Here is a 20,038-nt window from a genome sequence, read left to right on the forward strand (position 1 = left end):
ACAGCAGGAGAAGGTAAGGGACATGTGCCCCGCACAATGACAGCACTGCAAGGAATGTGGCAAGTTGAACCATTTTAGCCGTGTGCGCACAAGCAGAGGAAGGTCCCAGAAAGATTCAGTCAGACTTGTCCAAGAGGGGGATCATGGGTGGCAGGTATCAAAGGCAGGGGAAGGTTCAGCCTACCCAAACTGCCTATGTGGCCCCACCCATACTCCCCACCACAGGTCCCCTCCTGCTTCCTGCCATGGTCTGCTGAGGCTCTTGGCCGGGGCCCAGGGCTCCAGGACCAGTGGTGCTGGAACCAGGGGGGCAAGGGGGCCATAGCCCTCCCACTTTTTGAAAGTGGACAGGTCTGGCCCATCCACTTTTCACCAGGGCAGACCTCTTCCCCCTCCTTTCCCCCTCCTTTCACAGGAGCCCGGGCAGCTGTGGGGAGCTGCGGCAGAACCTCCACCTGCCTGGGGTGGGGGTGGGCTGAGAGCAGCCCCTGGCCCATGTCCCCACTCCCCGGGCTCCCCAGCCACCCAGGGCAGGAGGAGGGTCCGTGACTCCATGCCGGCTCCCCACAACTGCCTGGGGGGGAGGGCCTTGGAGCTGCAGCCCGGCCATGGTAAGAGCCGTGCAGGCATTGCCCCCGGCAGGTGGGGAGCCCAGGGGGCAGGGACACGAGCCAGGGGCTGCTCAGGACCCCGCACCGCAGGCAGGTGGAGGGTCCATGGCTCTTACCGTATTTGGGCTGTGGCTCCGAGGCCCACTCCTGGCCGGAGCTGGGTTGCGGAGAGCTGTGCGGGCAGCTGAGGGGAGACTGGGTCCCTCCACCTGCCCTGGGTGGGGGGCCTGGGACACGGGCAGGCGGCTGCCTTCATCTCCACCTTGGACGGAGGCCCCCCCCACACTTTTGGGAGGGCTCAGGTGCCCTTCCCCTTGGCTGGGGCTAGTGGGGGCCAGCCTGCAGCTAGGGACTCTGGGCGGCTGGAGCCAGTGCTCATGCTGCCTGCCCACCGGCGATCCTGGGTGGGAGTATGGGCCATGCTCAGCTACCTGCGCGCCCACCACTCTGGGGCTCGGGCTGGGGACCGCGCTGCCTGCCCGCCCGCCTGCCCGCCCGCCTTCTGGGCTCCAGCGGGAGAAAGGGGGAGAGTGGGGTGGGGCCCTGGGCAAAAGGGGCAGGGTGGCCAGGGGTGAGCCTCCCCAAGCCCGTGGTTCACCCGCTGCCCATGAGGGGGATGGCGCCTCAGACAGTGTTGACCTCTGGACTCTGTCCTTGAGTCCGAGAACATAACAGGTTCAGACTTTTGGGAACGAAATCAACAAGGGACACCACCAACCTCAGTGCAAGCAACAATGTTAACAGGGAAGTGCCCTGTGTGAGTTCAGCTGGATAGCGGGGCCTCCTGCATTGTGATTCCTTGGGGTGAATTTGACCCGAACACACATTAAAAAGAGCAAGCAGAATCTAATAATGTATAATGAGATCATAATGAAGCCTGTACGAAAATGTGACTGTGACCCTAAGAGAACCACACTGCCAGATGGCAAGAAGCTTCCTGGTATGTAACAACAAAACTCAGCTGCTCTAACTAGCTCAATACACTTCACACATTGTTGTCATGATATCCACATAAGAAGTGTCATGTAATATATTATTTGAAAACTAACAACATGCTGGTTGTTAATATCGCTGTGAAATATATGTAACAACACTGTATGTGAAATTGTGGATTCTCTCTGATATTGTGTTTTGGAGTCTGTAAACAGACAAAGGAGAAAAAACAGGGTTTTTTCCAGACAAAGGAGGAAGCCAAACACCTCTTTGGTTCAGTTCCAAATCAAGCCAGGTATAACCAGAGGCAGGGACAGTGTGCTATTCATTTGCATATTGCAGGAAAATAATTTACCTTGTAAATCACAGAAGACTGCAAAATTAACATGGCGTGGGCTCCATGGTGAACACAGAAAGCTGAGCTTTCTGATTTTGATGGCAAAAATACATTTTGGGGATGTATGGAAAATGCTGGAAAAATTTGGGGATCCATTGCCTGAGAGAACAAAGAAGCCAGCACTTTGTATCTACGAAAGATGGGTCCTCCCACTAAAACAGGCTGGAGAACTCGGTGTGAGTAGGAAACTAGGTTAGGCAAAGCTGTATCATGCTGGAATTAAGTTGTAGACACTAGAAAGTGGGTTATTTCTGTTTTGTTTGTTTGTAACTCTTTCATATCTCTTCCATTCTTGCTTGAAAGCGCTTAAATCTGTTAATAAACTTATAGGTTTATTGCAAACTATCTCAGTTTTGTGTAGTAAGGTGGAATGTATCACCCCAGCTGAGCTAACAAGCTGTTGTGAGTACTGGCTCTCTGAAGCCAGTGAACTTGGTATTACCTCCATGAGTGTCCAATAAGAGGAACTGGAAACTGCAGGGGAGATGGTTATGGGCAGACTCGGGATTGGAAGTGTTCTTGGGATCCCCCTGCAAGGAATAACTGGGCTGGTGGAAGCTGAGGGAGAGACCTTTGTGCTGTGGGTAGGCTGCTGGTGTCAGGGCTCTGAACCAAAGCTGCATAGCCTAAAGGCTCCCAAGGTTACAAGGCAGGCAGTTACACAACCCGTTACTGGTCTGGGTGAGTTGCCAAAGTGTCATAGTGACCTCACAGTAACTAACCTGAAAAGTAATAGACGGTACCAACTGAAGTTTGTGGTGATGGATGGTAAGTGCCACAAACTTCTCTTGGGGAATACAGCCATGGATGCAGCAGCAGAATTTAATAGCTGCAGTGCAAGAAGTAAACGGAGGAGTCCCATGGACCATGGAGACAGTTTCAAAAGCATATGGGAATGTTTTCAAAGGCAACAGATGCCTGGAAGGAAAGCTGTGACTGGAAGCAGACCCCACAGTGGAATCTGTGTGCTTACAACAGAGGAAAGTTCCAGTGACACTATGTAATCCAGTGTGCAAGGAGTTCAAAAGTCTGCAGAACAGGGGTATCAGAGGCCAGTATAGCCTGGGTAAGCAGTATGGTGTGGCAAAAAAGCCACCAGGTAAATCAAACATCTCCACAGATCCAAAGCCACTCAACAAGGCATTGAAAAGATGCCACTGCCCACAGTTGATGACATCTTGTCAGAACTTTCCAAAGCCAGAATCTTTGTCACAGAATCAGGGTCTGTGATGTGAGGAACGGGTTTTGGCACATACCCTTGGCCAGAGTGTCCAGTATGCTGACAGCCTTCGCAACACCATTTGGTTTCTACAGATGGTTGCACGTGATGATGGGTGAAAACCCAGCCCCGGGCATGTTCCAGTGAAGACTCCTCCTGGACTGGAAGGACTGCCTGTGGTGAAAATGATTGCAGATGATATCCTCATTGTGGTGAAGTGAGCAATGATACAGAAGCTGGACAAGATCCTGACAGAAAACTACAAGCTTTTCTACAGCAATATAGGGACAAGAACATACAACTTAACCCCAAAAACATGTGACTCAAACAGTGTGAGATGACATACCTCGGACATCTGCTTACAGCAATGGGACTGAAAGCAGATCCCAACAAGATCAAGGCAGTCAGAGACATGCCAGCTCCAGTGGATGTGGACAGTGCTTCATGGGAATGATAAATTTTCTGTCCCAGTAATTACCACCCAGTAATAGTGCAATCAGACCACAAACCCCTAGAGACAAACACCTGTCAGGGATGATCTGGGTGTATCTTTGGTCCTGACTCAGAACAGGGGACTGAGGTCTCAACTCTTGAGGTCTCTTCCAGCCTTACACTTCTATAATTCTATAACAAAGCCTCTTCTTAATACTCCAGAAAAGATTGTAAAACATGTTGCTGCACCTCCAGGACTACCAGGTAAAGACCAGATATTGTCCAAGATGATTACCGGTGTTAGCCGACACCCTGAGCAAGGCGTAGATACAAGTTGGGGGAAAGGGATCAGGACACTGAATCCATAAACATGCTGCACTATCTCCCAGTTTTAACAGTGACGCTTATGGAAATAAAAAGGCTACATAAAAGAACATCCAGCTACCAGTGTGACGGGTTCGGTCACAGAGACCCCCTTGGGACTGTCACCTGATGTGCTGAAACTACCTCTAAGCCCGTTTTCTTTGTCAGCTTGGGACTCCAAAACCCTGTCTTGTTGAGCCAGACACGCTAGCCTGCGGCAACACAGACCCAGGGTCTGAACCATGCACCCAAAGCTGCAGACTTAACTGAAAACAGCTTAGCAAGTACTCCTGTCTCCAGCACTTAGACACCCAGCTCCCAATGGGATCCAAACCCAAATAAATCCGTTTTATTCTGTATAAATCTTATACAGGGTAAACTCATAAATTGTCTGCCCTCTATAACACTGATAGAGAGATATGCACAGCTGTTTTCTCCCCCGGGTATTAATCACTTACTCTGGGTTTACTAATAAACAAAAGTGATTTTATTAAGAATAAAAAGTAGGATTTAAGTGGTTTCAAGTAATAACAGACAAAACAATGTAAGTTACCAAGCAAAATAAAACAAAACATGCAAGTCTAAGCCCAATACATTAAGAAACTGAATACAGGTAAATCTCACCCTCAGAGATGTTCCAATAAGCTTCTTTCACAGACTAGACACCTTCCTAGTCTGGGCCCAATCCTTTTCACGGTGCAGTTCTTGTTAGTTCCAGCTCAGGTGGTAACTAGGGGATTTCTCATGACTGGCCCCCCTTTGTTCTGTTCCACCCCCTTTTTTAGCTTTGGCACAAGGCAGGAATCTTTTGTCTCTCTGGATCCCCACCCCTCCTTCTAAATGGAAAAGCACCAGGTTTAAGATGGATTCCAGTTCAGGTGACATGATCACATATCACTGTAAGACCTCCTTCTTCATTACCTAGTAGCTGGAAGACACGTACACAGGAAGGCTTGCAGGTAAACAAACCCATTCACAGTTCATTAATTCTGAAGCACACTTAATGGCTTCCATTTAACATGTTTACATCAGTAATACACATTTATATCTTATTCTCCTAACTCCAGACATGGAGTAGATCATAAGCTTTGTAATGATACCTTACAAGAGACCTTTTGCACGGAGCATATTCCAGTTACATCATATTCACACTTTTATAAACATATTTCCATAAAACATATGGAGTGCAACGTCACAACCAGCAGTCAGGAGAAAGCAGGATGACCAGAAGACAAAAGCCAACTACCAATAGGAGCAGAAGCATACTTTCAAATGAAAGATTATCTGAGTTTGTAGGATAGAATCATATTTCAAGGACAGAGACCTGTTGTCCCACCTCGTTACGTAAGGATGTCATGCAAAAAATATACATGCTTCACACTTGGTCATTGACAGCTCCCTTACATGGGCTTGAGAGTGTATTTACTGACTGGAGATGAGCACACAGTTCTGCTCCTTGCTAGAGGAGTGTGACACCTGCTGGTCATATAATAATCACTAGCAGAAAGAGGCCGTTACTATGTGAGCTGCCCACCCAACCTGGGAAAAGATGGGAGTGGAATTACCTTCAAGGAAAAGCAGCACTTATTACAGCGGACTACTATTCAAATTTGTGGGAGGTCAGTGCCCTTTCTGATGCAAGAAACAAGTTAGTGACTGATAAACTTTGTGAGATATGGCATTTCAGACAATGTATTCACTAACAATGAACCTCAATTTGCCTTGGAAGAATTCAAGGAATTTGCATGCAAATGGGAGTGTGACCACCACATATTCTCTCCAACATACACACAGAGTAATGGTAGGGTGGAATCAGCTGTGAAAACAGCCAAGAGACTGTTACACAAAGCTGCTTCTTCAGATCCGTCCCTTGTTAGCATTTTTGGCACACAGGAATACCCTATCACGGGATGCCAAAACAGTCCAGAACAGACACTGATGGGATGAAGGACTCTGCTACCAGGGAGAGGAGACCTGTTGCAGACAGAAGGCTGGAGACACTGCTGAGAGGAGATTGGCCAACAATCAGAGAAAGCAGGCCATGTGGTAGGTTAGCCAAGGACCTACCAGCTTTGGAGACAGACACTCCTGTAAGGATCCAGACGTTAGGGAGACACCAGAAGGAGTGGACTAAAAATGTCATGAGGGATGCATTGGCAGCCAGGTCATACATGGTGACTATGCAAGAAGGACAAGTGATCCAAAAGAACAGGAGGCACTTATGAGCCAGCAGACACAATACCCAGAGGAGCCCACAGAGATACAGAGATCATCATAGAATGGAGAAACGGTACCATCTGGAGGCCAACACCACAGGGAAGAAGGAGACTCCACAGAAAGATAGTTTGGTAGAGTTTGAGACAGGTGATAGAGACAGAGATAGGTCACTCCTGGTCTGGTTATCTGTTGAGGAGACCAAACTATCTCAGACTATGTAACCAGCTGAGTCTGTGGCAAGGACAAGACTCCAACTTAACTAAGTGCTTGCCATCACTAGCCGAAACAGAACAGTTACGGAGTGGGGTTCTGGATGTCAATTATTTGCTTTTAAATTTTATATTAAAGTGTTTGTAGAACAGGGAAGATGTATCATGATCAATGGAACTAGAGTCAGAGGGTCCATGTTCCTGAAGGGACTGTTATTGATGGGTCACCAGTGGAAACAGAGATCACCAGGACTTAGGCTGGAAGCTGTGCAGTCATATGGACAGAGCACTGCTCAGGGTTTAATTATGTTCCACTTGTTCAACTTAACCTGCTTTCTGCTTCATTTTTTTCAAATGAAACACAGGGGAGCAGAATAGGCTCTCCATTGACTCTGCCAGGGCCTACGCAGGGAAGAGCCCATCATTGGCCCTCTCCCAATGTACAGCTAAGAGTCCAGTTATCAGGAGGAAGGAGGCACTGGCAGAGCCCAAAACCCACCTGTGGGGCAGAGAGAAACGAGCTCTGTGGGTAAATTGGAAGGGGAATGGGATGAACTTGGCTGAGGGATGCCAGCAGAGTCTATAGGCTTGTGTGGCAGGTGCTGGATGGTGGGCTCAGCTGGCAGGATCTTGTTGCCTGGGATGGACTGAGCTGAGGTGCAGAGGATAGACTAATGGGGCAAGGGATGGTCTGGAGGCCAATAATTGATTAGAGAGTCTGAGGGGAGAATGGCAGTGGTTTTGGGGAGCCAGATTTGATTGAGGGATCTGGGGCGAGAAGTGAATTGAATGATTAGGGACGGCAGATGCATTGATAAGGTGCGGGGGGCCAACGTGTGGATTGGGGGTTGCTGGTTGGCAGAGGGTGGACTGTCTTTGGGAAAGATAGACTGATGGGCCTGAGGCAAAGCGCAAAATACATTATGGGCAGAAGGGAGGGCAGAAGATGGGTGGGCAGCAGATCATGGACAGTATCACCATCATGATTTTTTCGTGAGTCTTGTGATATTTGATGTTCTTCTTAAACTCGCATCTGTAGGAATCAAGAGGCTGCAGGAGAATCGCAGCTTTCATTTAAAAAGTAAGTTTCTAGCTCTAGTGGGTTGTGAGCAGGAAGATAGAACATGGACGACAGACGGAGTTTGGGGTGAACGGAAGAGGGGAGCCAGGGACTAGAGGAAATCTAAGCTGAAAGGCATGAGGAGAGAGATCTGGGAGGAGATGAGGTTGAGAATGAGCGACATTGAAAGGTAAAAGCAGGGGAAAGGAAAACTGGTAAAGGAAAAGTTTAGAAACATTGGGTGTGGGGGAGCCTGTTCTTAGGAAAAACAGAAAAGAGAAGCGAGACCTAGAAGGAAAGAAAGTCAAATAGAGAAAGGACAAAAACTAAGGGAGACACAATCAGTGTGAAATGCTTACATTGTTAAACAGCAGGTTGGGTGACAAATTATTATATAAAATCACATATTTGTGTGTCTGGTGCCTTTCTGTATGGGGCTTTGACAGGCCTGACGGTGGTAGGGAGGTGGGTGTGAGAGTCTAACGTTCCTGCAATAAGTGTATAGACAACGTGGCCTCACTTGAAATCAACCAGTGCTGACATTTAACAACAAAGTGTTAATGTCTGTGTGTATGTGCATGATGAGAATGACATGAAGGATTTTTGACCCCAGGGTTTTGCTGCACATATCTTTGTGTTTTACTAGCCTAGAATTGGCTACTGCAAGTTATTTTAGAATTTTCAGTAAATGCTGTAGGGGCCTCTGGTTTTGTCTTTTTTAGTTTGCTTATTTGGGACTAAATCTTTGTCTAAAATTTTATAAGGTGTTGGAGACTGCATCTGTTATGTCACAAGTTGTGGAGAGAGGACTTGGACCCTCCCATTGTATTTGTATTTTTTCATTACTGCTTCCCTCAGCCTCCAGCTTTTGTCTGGGTAGCTAAAGACCCGGCAAAGAGATTCCTGTTTACTGTTCATGTAGCCGTTTATAAAAATGCTTTGGGACGCAAGGTGCTATAGAAATCTAAGAGATCGCTTAGAGGAGAATGTCGTTTTATATTTATATAGGGCCTTGCATACTACCAGTCTCTCAAAGCACTTCACACATCAATGTCAGTTAGAAACTGGCAGTCAGTGACTGTGTAGGCAGGACCCATAGCAGCCAATATGCTCTCAATAATTGCTCACACACAGCCATGGATATCACAAAAGATTTAAAAACCAACCTGAGCTTTATCTAGTCCCAGATCTGAATCCAAATCTTTTTTCTGTCTGAGATCAGTTCAGTATGTTACAGGACTCTCATCCCCTCTGCCTCCTCCCACTGCTTTTCCTTTCCTGATTCCCAGTGTGGCCCGTAGCGCCTTTCCCACACCGTTCCAACCATCATCTGGTTCTATCCCTCTTTGTAACCTGTTCCAGCAGGTGCCGGGTCCCTATGGCACCTCCTTTTGTTGTGTAAAATTCTGTCCAGACCTTGAAATCAGTGGAGTTGGACAGTGTACATCAGGGCAGAATCTAGCATCTACAAGATGCTACTGCAGGGCCCTGTAATTGTGGCAGATTCTGAATTGGGCCCAGCTGCCCTTATGTTCAAATTTTGTGTGCTTCGGAGAGCAGCAGCTAACTGGTGCATGCTCTGTTGCACAACACCGATGGGTGAAGGAAGAGGCCATTTTTGGCTAAGAACACTGAGATAAACCCTGACTCTTGCAAAAACTGTCACGGGACTGGTAATGTCTATTTAGAACAGACAGGACCTGAGGTTTGAAGGCCTTTTTTGAAAGACTCCTGCACAGTAAAATATAGAGAACTCATCTTATTTATTTCTGAAGGATACAGGGCTGAGTCTACCCAGTTGAGAGGTGAATCTGTTTTTCCAAAGGGCCTGGGTATTTCAAACCCAAGCCTTAGATTGTTTCTGTGGCCATTAGTCAGATAGGTGCCACTAGTGTAATTATATTCCTGTAGCTATAAAGCAAACCCCAGCTTTAGATCAGATCCTTAAATTTTACTTTTTCTGCTGGGAGATTTTGTGCTGATGCCCCATGCCTCGAGCTTTTGGAGGACTCCCCCCCTCCTCAAGGGGACGTGCATAGACATGGCTCACAGCAAGCACTTTCAACACTGATCTAAACTAGTGTGATTCTGAGGGGCAGCATTGTCAGAACTAACACAAAATGCTCTAGTGTTAGTGCAGGAGGTGGTGCTCAGCCTGGGAATGACTGTTATCGTTCTATAGAGCACTCTAAACTGCGGGCTGATAGTGAGCCAAGGCAGTGATTTGCAGCTTATGGGCTGGGAAAACCAACCACATTGTGGTCTGCAGTTCCTAGGACCCTTTCTATGACCCAAGGTAGGGAACGGAGAGGTTGTGACCACAGGAAGTAGGAGTTTAGTTCTGCACCTTCTCTGCAGTGAATATTTTAAATGTGAAACCTTCATCAGCTCAAGCCATAAGGAATGATGAGTGTTGGTCTTGCTACAACCTGGCTTTCTTTTATTATAGAACAGCAGCTGTGAAATGTTGCCCTAAGCTAACCCCTTCTTATTGAGAGGTTGGTGATAGTTTCATTAAATGCATTTCTAAGTCCCTTAAATCTTTTTTTATTCTATCGGTTATTTATTACTGTTACACATAACAGAATGCAGATAACATATCTGACGACTTACAAGGCAGATCTACAGAATATGATCAAAGCGAATAGAGTCCAGCCTTAAAAAGCAGGTTGATACCAAGGCAGTAAAGTGGTGGCACTGGACTCTCAAGCTTGCAGTGCCCACAAACCCAACACAGTCAACTTGCTGTACCCACAAATCCAGCATTCACTTCCCTCCCCTTTGCCCCCAGCCCTTGTTACTTGGTTGTGTGTGTGAACAGAGCAGAACAGTGAATTCGCCATGATCTCTGAAGCGTTCAGATACTCCAGTGACTGATAAGCATTATAAAAACACCTTTTAAAAAAGCAAACACAGATGTAGCACTTCAGAAATCTAAGCAATTTCATCTGGCTGCTTCACTCAGACACAGGCTAGAGCAGAGTCTAGAAAAATGGGCCAATATGTTATACTGATGCGTACCCATAACAGTCAAATTGGACTAGCTGTTGCTGGCTCACTGAAAGTCAGCACTTTGTTCCAGAGGTTGCTATCTGGTACTCCAGAATTTTTGAAATGTACGTCTGTAAGCCCTGTGGTTGCCAAGATACCCATCAAAATGTAAAAAGGATGGGGAGCATGCCTGAGAAAGACTGACATAATAATTCAAAGAACTGTGAACTATTGAATAGGGTGTTGGCGCTGAAACCTAACAATGATGATTTAAATAGCAACATAGTTAACTACTTCATTGCTGATCAAAGTATATAAGAAAAGAGAGAGACGACTCTGAGTAGCTTCTCGTTTTGGTGTTTCAAGTAGACAGAGCTTGGTTGTGGGCAGAACTTGGTACAGGACCACTCCTTTTTTCTGCCCAGTGTGGCCCCCTACCTCTCACTGATACAAACAGAGTGTAGGGGCATGTGCATTGTGGGCTGTAGGTGGAGTCAGAGAAACTGTCCTTGTACCATCAGGCTGCCTCGGTGGATGATGCCGTGCTGAGGAAAAAAGAGCAGAAAGATGTTGAACTGGATAAGAAAATCCTGGCTTTGCGGAAAAAGAATGAAGCTCTCATACGAAGGTACCAGGTAAGTCTGCCCCACTGCCTGCCTGGATTTTATCTTCTTCAGCCCCATGTCAGAGCCATCTCCACTAACACTAACCAATGTGTCTGCTGAATGTTGCTCATTTTAATAAATCCTGGCAGGGATGTGGAATCTAGCTAAATAAGATCCATCACATAGAAAAGTGTTCAGGTTCTGCCCTTGGGTATGGCTGCTTAATGGCAATTGACTTCAGAAGGAATTATGCATGACCATCCAAGGGCATGAGTTTAGGAAGACAACATTTAGAAATATGTATGAGCTCATTGGATCAGATCCTCAGTTGCCATGAATGAACCTAGCTCCATTGACTGCAGAAGAGCTTTGCCAATGTACAGCAGTTTAAGCTCCGTCTGCTTATTGGAGTTGGGTTTACATTACCAGGCAGACCTTTTCTTCCTCAATCCCCCATCTCTCTCTCTCTTGCCCTTCACCCTCACATCTTTCTTGCCATCTCCTTTTATTTCTTTCCTATCCTTCTCTGCCCCTTTCTGGCTTTACCCTTTCTTATACCATGTCCACCTACATATAACTTGCTTTCTCCATTCACCCCCACTTGGGGTTTCTCTCTGGCTTTCTATTCCCCCTCCTTCTCCCATCTATCTTGGCTTCTCCATTTTTGCCCCCTATCTTTCCTATTGCCCCAATCTCATTTTCTTGTGTATCTAGGAGGTTCTAGACTCTTTTGAACCCTCCACCACCCTCCAAAACAAATCTTTTGCAATCTCCCCTGCCCTTGATCACAGGGGATCCCTTATCCTTTCCATTGCTGCTGGATGGGCCAACAGGCTAACTCCATATTTTGTTGTCTCTCTCCTTGCATTCTTGCTCTCCATTACCATGCCCTGCATTAAATGATCCAAGTATTCATGCAGAGCACTGACACATTAAGTGGAAGTGCCAAGAGGCAAGGTAGAAAAGAGGTGTTGGCTTTGTCAAAGAGCACAACTGGGATGGGGCAGTCTCTGTGTGCTGGTTCCTGTACTGGGATAGATCTTTAAAAATCAGCTCCATTTGTGGTGCAGTCAGCATCTGCTAAGATTACTGCGGACGGGCTGGGGCCCTATGCCAGGCCATATACTAACCATAGGCTTCACTAGCCCGTTGGTTATTTCAGCCCTGGTCACCTAAGGTAGGAGAAAGAACTTCCAGCCACGTCTTATTTTTCTCCCTGGATAAATATCTTGTGTGCTGAGAAAGTCTGAAAAAGGAGTACTGCTCACATGGCAGGAGCCTCCTCTTCTTAGCTAAAGATGTTCTCCCAGCACTAGAGATGGTCAGCAACCAAGGTCCAAATACCTTAGAGCTTGGGAGTATTTCAAATTTAACCTGGACCCAAATCCAAATTTGGCAAGTAGCCTCTGGTTCAGCAATCGGCTGAACCAAAACCTAAGATTAAATGTTGGGATGTTTGAAATTTGGATCCAGATTTGAATGATTAAGACTGATTAAATGCCATGCCTTTCCTCAGCAGACATCCACACTTTACCTCCTTTCCATATAAAGCCTGCACGGATTCCCCCTTCCTGCAGACTGCAAGGAAAATGGGCATAACAAAAGGTTATAGGAAGGCTTAAATGTCACACGTGGTTGGGGAAAGGAATTGATAGCCCTTTGTCAATCAACTCCCTAACCTCCATCAGTTGGCTTGTGGAATAGGAATCCAGGCCTCAGTTTTCCTCTCTAGGCTCACAGAAAATGCCCCCTCCTATTCGCCATGTGATTCAAGTAACATTCCCACCCTTGGGACCTGGTTCATAGACACAATGCCATTAGTAAAAGTAGTTCCTCCCCTGCACAGCAGGAGTTCACAAACTGGGCATAGTCCTTTCTGCCCCCTTGGCCTTGGAGATAGTGCAACCCATTAAACATAAACAGTTCCCTCTCTCTTCCCCTGGAGCCAGGTTTCAGAGCCTCCTCCAGGCTCCATAAGCAATCCGCTCTCTGCTCGGCTCATAGCCTCATTTTCTAGTGCAGGGTGCTCTGCAGCTCAGCCCCCTCTCAGTTTTCTAATCCATAAGCCTCTCTGCCTGGCTGCTATGGAGAGCCCTATACTTCCACAGGCCCAGGTCTCTCTCCCAGGCTATCCACCTGGTCCTTGTGGTAAGCCCCCTCCCAGGTCATTGCCCAACTCTGGAACTTTCCTCTCTGCTGTTCCTGCCTGCGGGTACCTCTACACTAGAGCTGGGAGCATGCTTCCCAGCTTGGGTGAACGGACACACACTAGCTGTGCTCAAGCTAGTGCACTAAAAATAACCGTGTAGTCAGGGGTAGCACAGGTGGCAGATTGGGCTAGCTGCCTGAGTACAAAACTGCCTGGACCCTCTATGTATATACCCTGGCAGGCAGCTAGCCTAAACCGCCCTGCTACACTGCTATTTTTAGTGAGCTAGCTCATCTGTCTACCTGAGCTGGGAAGCATGCTCCCAGCTGCAGTGTAGATGTATCAGGAGCAGGGGTTCTGGAACAATTTTTATAGTGGGGGTGCTGAGAGCCATTGAACCAAACTGTAAACCAGGGGTCTCAAACTCAATTTACCTTAGGGCCAGTGCCAGTCCTCAAATCCTCCCAGCGGGCCAATAATGTCACTGAAGAGGGTGTTCAGAAAAGAAAAGGTTTATACTGTAGTTTTTATTTTGAATTTCTTAGACATAATAAAACTGTCCTACAACTTTATACAATTCTTCGCCTGCCAGAGAGATTTTAGTGTTCGCCAGACACCTGGCAACACTTCAGTCCTGTCAGTTTGTTGGTGTGTGGCCTCAGTGACTGAGCAGTTGAAACCTTCAGGATTGCAGCAAGGTGCGCATCAGATAGTTGTGTTCAGTATTTTGACTTGTATATATTCATTGTGGAAAAAAGTGACACTGCCTCCATGACTGACTCTGCCCGTCAACTAGTGATGGTATCTCTGTCCCTCTCCCGCAGCCAGTGGGAGCTGCGGGGGGCGGTGCCTGCAGCAGACATTGCCGGCAGCGTGTCTGCATGCGTCTCTCCTCCACCGGCCACAGGTGGCCTGCGGGAAGTTCTTGGGTCGCAGATGGCCTGCGGGCAGGGACTTTGAGACCCCTGCTGTAAACCATGTATATAATGGAAAACACTTCAAGCCAGGGGATGCGGTAGCATCCCCTGAACTCTTAGTTTCAGCACCTATGATGTGGAGAGGCAGGAAGCCTTGTATCCTATAGATCACATGCTTGTTACTTGTCATATACCCTGGGACTACAGTTCCCAGTTCTAAAGGCCTGGGGCTGATAACAGATGACCAGGGAGCACGTGCACTCAAGGAGCAGCACTCTGGTACAGCTTTCTTGGAGAACAAGCTGTGCTGAGAGTGCATTGACAAGAGACACACAGCAAGTTGACTTTCTTTCAAAATGTAGTGTTAGCCCCTGTATTCCCCAGGAGGAATGCAAAATAGGAAAATGGGCCATGACTGTACCTAGCCTGAGGTCCCAGTGAGCACAGAAATCACCTGGCCTTTGCTTCTGTGGTTCATTATGATGGCTCTGGCCCCCTGCTGTTGTACATGCAAAGCTCATGGCCCTTTCCTCTCCCTGCCTGGGTGGGTTTGATTTGTCACAGGCCTTTGGAAGATCTGATGTTGGATGTGGACTTGACTGTTTCAGGAAATAGAAGAGGACAGAAAGCGAGCAGAGCAGGAGGGGATGGCTGTCACTTCCAGGAGACCCAAGCAGGATGGTCTGACTATTACTATCACCAAGGCCCATAATGTAAGTCTTGCTTCCCTTTTAGTACAAGTGAACTTCTCACTAAAGAATCCCTTCCTTATGAACTCAGAGCTACTATCTCTGGAGTAGGCAGCATGTACAACAGGCATTCAGAGTATCAGGAATCAGAACCTAACCACTCCCCAAAAGGCTTAAGTGTTCCGAATAGATTCATGCACAGATCTACATTAGCCTGCATACATAAACCTGTTCCCACAGATGCAAGCATGTACACAAATACAAGCAAGCAGATATGTGTACCTGTACATATGCACATTCACATGTATATGAACTCCCAGACATTAATGCAAACATAGTCACGGACATATATCCAAAATAAACATGCTTTATCTCTGCTGTAGGGTGAAAATCAGGAGTTCCAAATGTGCGTCAAGGTGTGGATTTACCTGCAGAACACACAAGAAGAAAATATCATAGGTCAGGGCATTCTTCCTCCTTCCCTTAAACAAGGGTCAGCCTTAAGAACAAGCAAATAAAGTGGCCCTTAAGGATTCCCATGCATGGTTTCTGATAGGGTTTCCATGCAAACTCTGCAACTCATGGGCTGTCTCAGTCTTTTTTTATATCTCTGGGTCTAGAGGGGGATTAAACAAATCACCAAAAGACAGTCCTCCCATTCACTAGCAGCAGGATTAGAGAGGAGGCAATTCATGGCCTGAGCCACCGCTCCCAGCACTTTAGGCCCAACACATCACAAGCATGCAGCCCTGTGTTAAAGTGAACACAATGACAGCAGAGCTCATGGAGTAAGTAGCCCAAACATACCCTTGTCTCTTTTCTCTGATGTTGGATTGTTCACACAGTTACTTTATTAGGTTCGTTTGTAGACTGCCTTCCCCTCTTCCCAGCAACCCACTGGCCCTTGCTTTATTGTAGGCTTGCACTGTTGCACCATTTTTCCCCTTTCATACAGGAGGTGAAAGATGTTATTAACCAGAAAGTGAACATTTTGTGGAATAGATTGTCCAACCCTTATAATGGGGAGCACTTACTCACACCAGCAGTCTGCTGGTGTCAACAATATGTGATCAGCACCAGGAGTTAGGGTTGCACAATCTAGCCGTAAGCATTAACAAGAAAGTGACAACATCTGTTTCCTAAATCTTTGACATTTTAGTCTCAAATGTCAGATTTGTAAGTGCAATGGGTTTTCCAGACCCACTTAGATTTGTGGGTTTCACTTCTAATCAGACAAAGTGCCTGTTGTTTCAGTCTTTGGAAGAATGTTATGGTATTGTCATGGGAGCGAAAAGCATCTCATGGAGCAAGTCCTGACATTTCCACAGCTGCCCTCTCCCAGCTGTTGAGGCAGAGCTGTTCCTAAAATGGAAACACACTGGTAACCCCAAAAGGACCTGTTTTCTAACCAGACCAATCGGCTTTTCAGGAGAAAAGGGTGGTGAGTGAGAAATGGGGAAGCACCTGCCCCACCAGCCCAGGGTTTGGAGCCGGCAGTGAGGAGGAAGATGAGGAGGAAGCAGATCCTATGTTTACATTCAGGATGGGGAAGAGGATGCAGCTGGCTGTTACTATGGACAACAAAGCCAAGGTGAGTCTTTAAAATGATGCATCACTCGAGACTTAACACATTGCTTTCTTCGAGCTGTAAGGGGTCCCAGTTCTCATTCTCTAAGCTTGGAGATTTGTTCAATGTCTTCCTGTTCCTTACTGCACTGATGCTTGCAATTACTTCCTTGATGTTTGTATTGCTGTCAAGTCCAGGATTAATACAAAAGGAATCCCTATTTAAATACGCTCCTGTGATCTGTGCGTACACGGTGATACTCTGGATTCCTCCTGCCAAAGGCATCCCATTTCCAAGCCTAGTAAAGCTGACAGTAATTTCTGTACCTTTCCCCATTTTACACTTGTGGCTTACTCTCAGAGATGAGATACCTTCAGTAGTCACTTAAAGAAAAGGAGTACTTGTGGCACTTTAGAGACTAAAGTCTTATGCTCAAATAAATTTGTTAGTCTCTAAGGTGCCACAAGTACTCCTTTTCTTTTTGCGAATACAGACTAACACGGCTGCTACTCTGAAATCTGTCATCAGTAGTCAGTTACAGCTGTGAGTTAAACTGGACTTGAAAAACATTCAGATACTAACTTGAAGCACAGGTTGGTGCCTTAAAAAGGGAAACCTTTAAAGTGTGTCAGACTTAGACTTTTGCTTCTAGGTCACTGGCTTGAACTAGAAATGGACCTGAACCTCACACTTTAGGGAAGTTCCAATTTGAATGTGGATCTGAAATTCACAGCTTGGGCCCATTTTTAGTTAGAATCCAACCCAGGTGGGTGGAACCAGAAATTTTTGCATCTGATGACTGGGTTTTGGGCTATATATATTTTGTTTATAAAATGCACTCATTGCATCCTCTAGACATACATTCAAACCATAACAACAACAGCTGGCAATCTCAATCCAGTTCCCAAAGGACAGATGTCCACATCACTAGTCACCATCACAGCTGGCACCCTTGCTAGCAATCTCTGCAGATTGACCGGGCATGGAGACTGATCATTTGTTTCAATTTTAGGTATGGTCCCTCCAAATCATGGTTGAGACACATGAGGAGGGTTGTTACACCTTCACAGCCCTTTCTGTGCCTATGGCTGTCAATTCAACACTTTATCTCAGCACTAAAATATAACTAAAAGCAAGAGAAACAATTTACATTAAATTTGAATCACATTCACCATTAATGTGTTTTTCACAGTCTTCCTACCTTTGCTAATTATTGAAGATATTTGTGTTTTTAAAAGAATTGGCCCCTTCCCAATCCACCTTCTCTTGTTATTTGATCCTGCAGTGAATGCTTATTCTATGTTTCAGGTTGCCACCAAGCCAGGCACTATGGGTTTTCCTTTCCATGTCTGATTAACAGGCAGAAGTCACCAATCCTGAACTTTCTGTGCCCTCAGGAGGTCCTCCAGCTGCCTCCAGCTGCATAGAGTCAGTCCCTTTCCTCTGCCTCTGAACCGATCGGTCACAGCAGTGCCCCTTCTGCTGAGAAGAGTCAAAACCAGAGTTGCTAAATTCAATACATTTGCTATGGAAATGAAAAAGAAACACTGTACGTAAAATGAGGACACCAGTCCACCAGCTGTGATGAAACTATACTGTGCTCTCCAGGCAGATAGTTATATCCAATAGATGAAAGTGGTAACACTTCTCATTCAATGTTCCCTCTAATTTTTAACAGGCCGTGTGTGCAAAAAATTTCTTCTTAGCCGCTGCTGAAGCAAAAAAAAAAAAAAAAGCCAGCGTGCCAAAGCCGGAGTGCGTGCGGTGTTTCGCCGTGTGCGCAGAGTTTAAGATCTGTGTGCACGTGCACAGCTTAGAGGGAACAGTGTACCAGAGCCTTATTCAGTTCCACAAAGTTCTAAACATAAAGAGAAAAGTAGATACCTGGATGTCCATTGCATACCAAGCACTTGAAAGTGTGACGGTCACCCAATGTCAAAGTTGACAAAGTGGGACCCTCATCTTTTCCACAACTTTCTCCATATTACAGCATTGCTATTGTGACATTAGAGTTAAGGTTGAGATGGGGTTTCTCTGCAAACCCCCGATCATCAATCACGCATAACCATGGCAAACTCAGATCATTAATCATTTGGGTGTACTACTGACCACAAAGGCAGTAAATGGCTTTTCTTCAGACGAAAATGAACTAAACCTCAGTGAAGGGCTATAGATATACAATCACAGCGAAAGGGATCAACTGATGGGCTGGTCATATCCTACATGCCACTGATTCCTTGGGACAATAACCACATAAGATCTGTTTATGGACTGACATTGGACTCACAAAAAAATACTCTGGGCCAGAAATGTCTTCCTCCAATGAATGCTGAGTTCATTTTATCATGGCAGCTGAAAGAGGAGACCAATGAAGCAGGTACAATGTTTTGGGACTCTGGAAGGGTAAGCCTGACGGCAGATGCGAAACCTTCAGGGTGATGAGACTTTACAGGAAATTTTTACACCCTACCTGGGAGTAAATGATATTATTGTGAGAGAAGGGATCCTGTTTCTGGGCAGAAATCCTTATGTCCTTACTCAGATTGTACAAGTTTCTTACTTAAGCAAGCTCGCATGGAAGTAAAACATTAAAGTGGCTACAGTTGTCACTGAAATCAGTGGGAGTCTGCCTGAGCAAAGACTGAATAAAAACAGAGCAAGGACCTCAGGTTCTGGCCCTTTATTCTGGAATTAACTGGTTTATTCTGGTAGCTCTCAAAACAAAACAAAACTAGGTGTTCATAGGATGATACAGATGGATGATACATAGGATGATACAGCTGCTCTAGAATACCATCTATATCAGTGATCAAGATGCTTTCCAGGAATGAAGGAGATGCTAAGTCTAGTCATGTGGGCAGCAAGAATGCTATACTGGTGTTTTGTGTCCCAGGGATACATATTGTTAAAGATGGTAAGTTAAGCAGAACTAGAATTCTTCTTGGGAATAAGCAGATGGAGATTTCCATTCGTCTGCTTGTTTGTATCAGTAGCCAACTTCCAGAGCAGTAAATTCATAACAGATGGACATTTCAAATAGCCTAAGCATTCCTGACAAACTCTCCTTTGTGTAAAGAACTAAAACTGGTAACAAAAATATGATGCTGGGCCATCCTGGTGGCTCCCAACTGGCCCAGAAGAGCACGGTATACAGAACTAATTGGCTAACCCCAGATGCAGGGCTCTGAAATGCCCTCTTCGTCCCCAACAGGACCAGCTCTAGGCACCAGCAAAGCAAGCATATGCTTGGGGCGGCACAATGCCAGGGGCGGCGTTCCGGCCACCCTTTTTTTGTTTTGTTTTGTTTTGTTTGGGCAGTTGCGCTTGGAACTTGGGGCGGCAGATTTTTTGCTTGGGGTGGCAAAAAACCTAGAGACGGCCCTGGTCCCCAAATGCTGTCTCTGAGACATCCACCGTGAAAAGTATTATGTCTACAAGCTTGATCAGAGACTGTTAGAAAAGGCAGAAGTCATCCAAAAAGTTACCTCTTCACTTCTAAACACTTGTGAAGTCTGTGTCTCCATGTGCAAAGATAAAAAGAATCCCAGCTGCATCTTCTGCTCTGTCAGAAGTTATTTTCCAAGAAGGGCTTGATAAAGATCTGGCAGTTAGTATTGTAAGGATACAAGCCTCGATGCTCAGTTACGTGAGGGTCTGATGTACCCTGTGGGTCTGATCC

General features: G+C 46.2%; 1 protein-coding gene across 1 annotated transcript in view; it reads left to right on the plus strand.

The window, feature by feature from the left end:
* Positions 1 to 20,038, plus strand: part of CCDC9B (coiled-coil domain containing 9B) — a 91,801-nt gene that overhangs the window by 14,571 nt on the left and 57,192 nt on the right. Inside the window, exons 2-4 of the mRNA XM_077818686.1 lie at positions 10,954 to 11,067; positions 14,712 to 14,816; positions 16,222 to 16,383. Coding sequence (XP_077674812.1) covers positions 10,954 to 11,067; positions 14,712 to 14,816; positions 16,222 to 16,383 — 381 coding nt within the window. The remainder of the gene's footprint in view (positions 1 to 10,953; positions 11,068 to 14,711; positions 14,817 to 16,221; positions 16,384 to 20,038) is intronic.

This window comes from Eretmochelys imbricata, chromosome 6 (assembly GCF_965152235.1).
Source record: "Eretmochelys imbricata isolate rEreImb1 chromosome 6, rEreImb1.hap1, whole genome shotgun sequence".
Classification (NCBI taxonomy): domain Eukaryota; kingdom Metazoa; phylum Chordata; order Testudines; family Cheloniidae; genus Eretmochelys; species Eretmochelys imbricata.